The sequence below is a fragment of the Vicia villosa genome, unplaced genomic scaffold, assembly GCF_029867415.1.
Source record: "Vicia villosa cultivar HV-30 ecotype Madison, WI unplaced genomic scaffold, Vvil1.0 ctg.000684F_1_1_3, whole genome shotgun sequence".
In the NCBI taxonomy this organism is placed as follows: Eukaryota; Viridiplantae; Streptophyta; class Magnoliopsida; order Fabales; family Fabaceae; genus Vicia; species Vicia villosa.
This window is the reverse complement of record NW_026705306.1, coordinates 522553-531397: the sequence shown is the minus strand read 5'-3', so window position 1 is coordinate 531397 and position 8845 is coordinate 522553. Positions and strand designations below refer to the sequence as shown.

At 32.3% G+C, this 8845-nt stretch overlaps 1 protein-coding gene across 1 annotated transcript; it reads left to right on the top strand.

The window, feature by feature from the left end:
• The first annotated feature begins 4747 nt into the window (after positions 1–4747).
• On the top strand, positions 4748–8476 carry LOC131630450 (protein argonaute 2-like). Its single transcript, XM_058901223.1, has 3 exons — positions 4748–5465; positions 5682–6849; positions 6941–8476. The coding sequence occupies exons 1-3, from the start codon at positions 4832–4834 to the stop codon at positions 8319–8321; spliced, it is 3183 nt and encodes a 1060-aa protein (XP_058757206.1). The 5' UTR covers positions 4748–4831; the 3' UTR covers positions 8322–8476.
• The last annotated feature ends 369 nt before the right edge of the window (positions 8477–8845 follow it).

Sequence of the window (8845 nt, the reverse complement as noted above, 5' to 3'; positions counted from 1 at the left end):
TTTAGAATAGATTCTTAAACTACTGTTCTAAAGTTGCCATGGTATACCAATCTGATGTTGAATGGAGTTTTGAGCAAAATAAGGTGTTAATGGCGTTTCTTACTTCATGGTTGCAGTGTGTTTCAGCCATAGATGGTAATTGAAATGAATCAGGTTATTGAAGTTACGGTGTTGTTCGGTTATGGTGAGGAATGGTTGAAACGGAGGAAGTGGCGGTGGAGGTGATTATTCTCGCGGTGGAGGTGGTGGTGGTTGAAAATGAAGAAAGAAGCAGGGACAGTGATAAGAATAGTGAGCCCAGTCATCGCCACCATGTCTACTAACACATTGCCCAGTCAGCAAGCATGGTAAGAAGGAGTGGTAAATACAGGTTTTGGGTTTTATAAGGGGCGTTTCGTAAAAAAAAAACATTCAAGGGGGCCAACCCGAATCTCGCTATAATGGCAGGGGGTGAAGTATATTAATTAAATCCTTAAATGAATTGGTTCTTATAAGTTGGTAATCATGCACACCCTTAACCATAAATGAATAATTATGGAAGCTTATTTGTTAAAATTAACTTGACTTTAGAAGTTCAACTTAGTTTTTTTTCAAAAAGAAAGTACATTCACATTAAGAAAATGACCTTTCTTGTTGGCCAAGAAAGTACTAGTATTTCTTTCCATCTAAGATTTCTATTTTTTTCTGATTTACAATTTCAATTTTTTTTAAGTTTTTTTTTTCAAAGAGAAAGTACATTCACACCTAAGAAAATGACCTTTCTTGTTGGCCAAGAAAACTAGTATTTCTTTCCAACTAAGATTTCTATTTTACTGATTTACAATTACAATTTTTTTTCTCCTTTTTTATTGGTCCAGGTCTCTCTCATATTTTACTGACATTAACGATAAAGACAGAAGTCAATATTTCATCTCTTATAAAATATAAAATAAAAACAGCGAGCAGCCATAAACCGTGGGAAATTTATCCATGAAGTTGCAAACCGCGTATAAACAACAAATAGTGTGTAAAAATTTTAAAACCAAATGATAGGCACCTTTAAGTTATATTAATGCATATGTAGTAAATTGACAGAAGACAAAATAAAAAGTTTAGAGAAGTCAGTCAATGGAAGATTAGTTAGAGAGAGGGGGCCCTCCCTAGTAATTTCCGTTATATTTCGTCCTAACTTTTCTCTTATTTCATTCTTGTTTACACCGAACATTTCCTTCTCCCTTACGCCATCATCTTCTCATCATAACAAATAAATAAATATGATAGAAGGCCTTTTCTTTTCACTTTTTTAATTTACTTGTATATCTTTCTTTTTTTAATAAGTTTACATGATAGCTAGAATGTTAGTATATTTTTCTGATTTTTTATTTGTTTGTGAAATTATCTGATTTTGTTTAGAGTGGGTTTGAATGAGGCATTTTAAATTTTTGAGAATTTAGAATTCTAAGAAATTAAACAATTCAATTGAAATTTACCTCCTTGTAAATTTTTTTTGTTGTAAAAAACTAATCTTGCCTATTCTGTCAATTTAAATTTTGACAAGAAATAACTAACTTTGCCATATGACGATTCTGTCAATGTAAACCTTGGCACGAAATGACAAACATCGCATGCTTATGTGGCAGATTTAGTGGCATTTCTTTTGTTTTTTTTTTTTTAATTTCAACTTTGGTGACGTGGCTTGATTATTTTTATTTTGAATCATATTAAATGTCACGTTCGTATTTAATTTATTATATTTTAAATTTTAAAATTTTAAAAGATGTGAAATTCCAAATTTTATGTAAAGATGGATGTCACTCCCTCAATGTCCCATGCAGTTAAACTATATATTAAAATTAATATACAGTTAAACAATTAGTATAATATCTCAAATAAATAAATATGCAAAAATTAATTTGTCAAACAATTAGTATAATATGACAAACAATTAGTATTATATGTCAAACTATAAAAGTGAAATTAATATACAGTCAAATAATTAGTATAATATATGTCAAAAATTAATTTCACTTTATTTATTCAAATATATATTATATGTTATAAACTATTATATAGTAAAATTAATTATAGATTATTTATTCAAATATATACAATATATTTAAAATTAATTTCAATTTATTACAATATAATTTTAAATCTTTTAAATTTTCAAAACTTAAAATAATAATAAACTAAATACCAACGTGACATTTAAAATTATTCAAATAAAAATAATAATAAACTAAATACCAACGTGACATTTAAAATTATTCAAAATAAAAACAATAAAGTCATGTCAGCGTAGTTAAAATAAAAAAAAAAAAAGTGCCACTAAGCATGCCACATAACCATGTGGCATGTGTCATTTTCTGCCGATGTTTAAATTGACAGAATCTTCGTATGACAAGGGTAGTTATTTTCTGCCAAGCTTTAATTTGACATAATATTCCTATGACAAGATTAGTTATTTTCTGGCAAGGTTTAAATTGACAGAATCTTTATATGGCAACGTTAGTTTTACAACAAAAAAAAAATACAGGGAGATAAACCAAAAGTCGCTGAGATGGCCGATGTCAAAAATGGTAATAACCCTATATAGAGTGAAGAAACAATTTCAAATCATTTATTATTCTATATCATTTGAAATTTTTTAAATTTAAGTTAAATAAAATACTTCAAAAATTCATATCATTTTAACAATTCTTTATATTTTCTATCCAAACAATAAATTTTGATCAATTCATTTTAATTGTTTTTTAAAAAAAATATTTTTCCTCATGTTTCATCCAAACATAATTTTAATATTTTTTAATATTATTTGAAGTAATTCAATTTTTTTCTATCATATCACGTCTATATGTTTTGTTAAATTTATATGAGTATTTATCATTAATACATTTTTAATATTTAAATTATTATTATAATAATATAAATTGAATTTAAATAATGAAACTTACGTGATAAATAATTTTAATATTTAAATTATTAAAATATTATAAATAAATAATTTTAATATTTAAATTATTAAAATATTATAAATTGAATTTAAATAGTTAAACTTACGTGAAAAATATGTTAGAGCAAGAAGTTGCTTGCTCTGTGAGAAATATAAGAAATAAGAATAAAAGAAATAAAGATGAAAATTGAGTGGAGAAAATGAAGAACTATAATATATAATGCACCGATTGATTATACAAATTGTGTTTGCACCTTTTAGCACAAGGACTAACTAACATACAAAGTTACTAAAAGTTGGTTTTAACTACCAACTAATCTTATAACTAACTTTTTAAATTGAATTAACTAACCGCATGCTCTCTAAAATTAATCATATGTCATTCATTTGATAGCAAACACTCTTAATCAATTTCTTAACTCTTTGGTTAACATATTTGCAACTTGTGCATTTGTATGTTATTGTGTAGCATTTAACTTTCTTTGATTGATTGCTCTTTCAAAAATAAACCTTACCTCGATATATTTGATCCGGTTATGCAAAACATTGTTTTTTTGCTAGATTGATAACTAACTTGTTATATTTTAGTTTGATTAATTTCATGACTGCAATCTTCAACTCCTTTAGGGATTATTCCATCCATATGGATTGACATATACCACAAGATCCTCGTATGTACATCGATTAACATAAAGAAAGAGTCACACTTAGTTGTTTCCTTGAGCATCAAGAAAATGGTGAGTCGCGAAACAAACTTAAAGTAGTATTTCTTCGATCAATTTTATAATCACATCATTTTACATATGAATAGTATATGATATCTGATAATGATTAAAAAATCTTAAATATATTTATTTTACATAAATCTAGAATTGGTTGAGATATCAAATATTTTAGAGAAAAAGGGATATACACCGACAGTGTAAAATATTTTTACACTGTCAATCAATCACAACTATGTATCTAAATAAAAAACAATTTTAATTTTAAAAAACTAATATAACATGACAAATGTAAGAATTTTGATTGATTATATATGTAAAGTTAGTTTACACAGTAACAGTTAATTAAAAAAAAAATTTAAGTATATTGCATATACAAGGTGTGCTTGCACCTTTTATGTAACCAACATATAAAATTAGTCCCTATCTATCGTTAATGTCATAAGTCATAACTATCAAGTTTATGTCAGAAGATTCTTTCATATTTTAAATAAGTTTTAATAAAATAACACTCTTTTATTTATTATCATTCTAAGATTAATTGTTTTAATAAAAAATATTAATGGTCTGTTTTAAGTTTCTTCTGAAAGATCCATAGTTAACCAATAATAGTATATACTAGTAGATATGCATGGTATATTATGACTAATTATAATATTAATTTTTAATTTTTTACTAACTATTCGTTTTATAGAAGTGGCATCCATACACCAAAATACAAAATAAGATTATAAATAAACAAAAAATTAATATTCTATGTAACTGATATTATTTCTTATTTATAAGCACGGGACTGTCCGTCTGTTTGTTTTTTTAATACATATGCATAAAAAATATAATGATGATTTTTTTTTAATTTTGAATTCACTTAAAATTATTTCTATATTTGAATTTTTGACATGTGTATTTGAATATTATGTATCATTGAAAGTTATAATTAGTTTTTTTTAATCATTTTAATTATTTTTAATTGTGTATAATAATATTCAAATATAAAATGGAGGGAGTAGTTATTTTTTATTTCAGTAACTTCTAGACAGTTATTTTGGCCGAAAAATTCTAACACTGTTGTATGTATCTATAAATAAACTACTTCAGATTGTTGCAGTTACGAAGTCGTTACATTCATTTATTTTTCGTTTTGCTCCGATTTACTCCAATTTCTAATTTCATCCCAATGGAAAGAGACGGTTACAGAAACACCACCGCTGGCCGTAACGGTAACCGTGGCGGTGGTGGTCATGGTCATGGTCGTGGCAGAGGAAGAGAGTTTCATCAGCAATCAAGTGCCGGTGGTGGTGGTGGCAGAGGAAGAGGAAGGGAGTTTTACCAGCATCAAGAAACCGGTGCCGGTACTGATGGTGGCAGAGGAAGAGCAAGAGATTTTTATCAGCGTCAAGAAACCAGCGCCGGTAATGGTGGTGGCAGAGGAAGAGCAAGAGATTTTTATCAGCGTCAAGAAACCAACGCCGGTAATGGTGGTGGCAGAGGAAGAGCAAGGGAGTTTTACCGGAATCAAGAAACCGGTGCCGATAATGGTGGTGGCAGAGGAAGGGGAAGAGAGTTTCATCAGCATCAGGAAACCAGTTCCGGTGGTGGTGGCAGAGGAAGACAGTTTCATCAGCAACAAGAAACCAGTGCCGGTGGTCGCGGTAGAGGAAGAGAGTTTCATCAGCCAGAACAAACCGGTGCTGATGGTGGCGGCGTCGACGGAGGGTTACAACCCCAACCAGAAAACTGTTGGTCGCGAAGGCCTAATATCACTAAGCACACCAATCTTCAACCCGAAGTCCAAACTCATCCACTTCCAGGTGTTTGATCTTTTTTCTAAGAGAAAATTTTCATTTTCTTGTTTCACTTCAGTACCCTAATGCATGTTATAAATAATTTTACATTGATACAAATTGATTTCTATAAAATTTCACTACAAAATTACAATATTGATGAGGCAAATAGTGCATAGAAATTGTCAAAATATCAACTTATATATGATTATATCGAATGAGGGAAGACGATTTACTTTGCAGATATTGGATCTCTGAAAGTAAAAGAGCAGCCAGAGGAAAGTCCAACAACTAGACCCATACGCCGGCCTGACAAGGGCGGGACAGAGTATATTCGCAAATGCAAACTTCATGTGAATCATTTTCCGGTTACCTACGAACCAGAAAAAACTATCATGCACTACGATGTCGATGTGAAACCTACTTTGCCGCCCAGAAATAATTTTTCTCCTCCAAAGAAGATTTCCAAGTTTGAGTTATCTTTAATCAGAAACAAATTGCTTACTGAGAGACCGCTTTTGTTGATGACTGCTTATGATGGAGGATCGAACATCTATAGTGCTAGTGAATTGCCTGAAGAAACTCTTACTGTCGAAGTCTCAAGAGGAGAAGGCGAAAGAACTGTTTCTTATACAGTTACTATAAAGCTGGTGAACAAACTCGAGCTTCGCATGTTGAGAGATTACATTAGGGGCGGAGCGTATTCCATTCCAAGGGATATTTTACAGGGAATGGACTTGGTGGTAAAAGAGAATCCAACAAGACGCACAATTGCTTTAGGACGACGTTTTTTCCCCACTAATCCTACCCTGAAAGAGATGGATCTCACACGGGGAGTAATTGCAATTGGAGGGTTTCATCATAGTCTCAAGACCACAGCTCAAGGTTTATCTTTGTGTCTTGACTATTCAGTTTTGCCTTTTTCAAAGAAAATGCCAGTCCTAGATTTCCTCGTTGAGCGTATCAATAATTTCAATTTGAATCAGTTTGAGAAATTTAGGAAAGTTGTCGAGAAGGAACTCGTTGGATTGAAAGTGAATGTCATTCACAGATTCACCAAACAAAAGTACACCATTACAGGGTTAACACGTGAAAAAACACGCGATATCACTTTCCTTTGTGTGGACCAAGAGGGCCAAAACCCCCCTAGCAGAAAATATCTTACTGACTACTTTAGAGAAAAACACTCCTTTCATATAAAAAACACAGATATTCCTGCATTGGTTTTCGGGGGCAACAAGGCTAATTATATGCCTATGGAGCTCTGCGTCTTGGTTGAAGGTCAGAGATATCCCACAGACAGTCTGGATCTCTTTGCTTCCACGAAGCTGAAAAACATGTCCTTGGCTAGTCCAAAGGATAGAAAATCTTCAATAGAATTGATGATGACGTCCCCTGTTGGACCGCGCAGGTAATATAGTTATATTACAATTTACAGTCATTTTTGAACTTATACTTTGTGATCTTTATAATCAGATGCCTAACAGAATTTTTTTTGACAGCGGTGATATTCTTCAGAATTTTGGAATGGATGTCATACCTTCCATGACAAATGTGACCGGACGTGTAATTGCGCCTCCAATATTGAAGTTAGGTGATCCAAATGGAAAGAGTGGTACTGTGAATCTGAGTCTGGAGAAATGTCATTGGAATTTAGTCGGAAAGTCAATGGTAGATGGAAAACCTGTTGAGCATTGGGGTATCCTTGATTTTACCAGCAAGGGATCTATCCACAAATTTAATCGTGGTCAGTTTGTAAAAGATCTTAAGGAAAAGTACAAGAAGTTGGCTATTGACATGAAGGATCCTATTTTGTATGAGGAATCTGAAATGAAGCAACTTGGGGATTACAATTCACTGTCTAAATTACTTGAGCGAATAAGTCAACAGCGGCTGCAGTTTCTTCTTTGTGTGATGGACAAAAGGGTTGAAGGTTACAAGCGCCTCAAGTGGATTGCTGAGACCAAGGTTGGCATAGTGACACAATGCTGCTTATCTAATAAAAGCAATCCTAATAAAGGGAAAGACCAGTATTTAACAAATCTTGCTCTAAAAATCAATGCGAAAATTGGAGGCAGTAATGTAGAGCTCCTTAATAGGATCCCACACTTTGAGAATGACAGGCATGTTATGTTCATAGGGGCTGATGTCAATCATCCAGGTTCTCAGGATATAGAAAGTCCATCAATTGCGGCGGTGGTTGCCACAATTAACTGGCCAGCTGCAAATCGCTATGCAGCACGAGTTTTTGCTCAAGAGCGTCGAATGGAGAAAATTTTGCATTTTGGAAGGGTTTGCCTTGACCTTGTTACACATTATGCAAAGTTAAACAAAGCCAGGCCCGAAAAAATTGTTATCTTTCGAGATGGGGTCAGTGAAAGCCAGTTTTACATGGTTCTTACAGAGGAGTTGAAAGATTTGAAGACTGCATTTGAGAGTATAAATTACTCTCCAAGTATCACTCTTATTGTAGCTCAAAAGCGACATCAAACTCGATTGTTTCCTGTGAGTGCGAATGGGGTTTGTACTGGCAACGTGTTCCCTGGAACCGTTGTAGACACAGATGTGGTACATCCTTTTGAATTTGATTTTTACCTTTGTAGTCACAATGGAAGCCTAGGTACAAGCAAACCAACACACTACCATGTGTTGTGGGATGAGAACAAGTTTAGTTCTGATGATTTGCAGAAACTGATATATAATCTATGCTTTACCTTTGCAAGGTGCACAAAACCTGTATCTTTAGTCCCTCCAGTGTACTATGCCGACCTTGCTGCATATAGAGGAAGACTATACTATGAAGCTAAGAAGTCAGCAAACAGAAATGATGAGCTGTTTTCCGAATTGCATCCTAATACGGAAAACATGATGTTCTTTGTCTGAAAACCTTTTCTTTTTCTCTTTTTTTTGTGGTTCAAGTGATTAAGTAGTTTGTGAGTAAATCTTATGGATTGTGTCTAGTACTTTGTTTCTACTTTTTAGTCTTCATGGTGTTATCAGTCAGATCTTTCTCATATAGAACCTATTAGTTAATTCTACTGAAGATGCTATAAATTTTTGTACACTTTTTGAGTGTAAGTACTCCACATTAGAAAAAGGATACACATTTATCTTCGTGCCTATGCAAGTATAAGTTCTTGCTAATACTAAACAATGTTAAATATTTTTCACATAAAATTACTTTTGAGTTGTGTTTTAGACATTTTATGCTGCTAAGGACACGTTGAAACTGAACCAAACACTTTGCCCCACCAAGCTCCCTAAGTCCCTCTCAGCTTTCACTATCTCCCTAGCTTTTCTTTGTACAACAAAACGATAATATAACTCAATTTCCAATTTCCATCTATGCTTTCATGTTACATTTCATGAGACGCAATAGAGACTTGCAATGATCTTTTACAACTTCT

Excerpts from the sequence above, each read along its gene's own strand:
- LOC131630450 (XM_058901223.1), top strand. The coding sequence starts at position 4,832 with ATGGAAAGAGACGGTTACAGAAACACCACCGCTGGCCGTAACGGTAAC. Across the intron at positions 5,466-5,681 it reads CCAAACTCATCCACTTCCAG|ATATTGGATCTCTGAAAGTA; the intron begins GTGTTTGATCTT and ends TTTACTTTGCAG. Across the intron at positions 6,850-6,940 it reads TCCCCTGTTGGACCGCGCAG|CGGTGATATTCTTCAGAATT; the intron begins GTAATATAGTTA and ends TTTTTTTGACAG.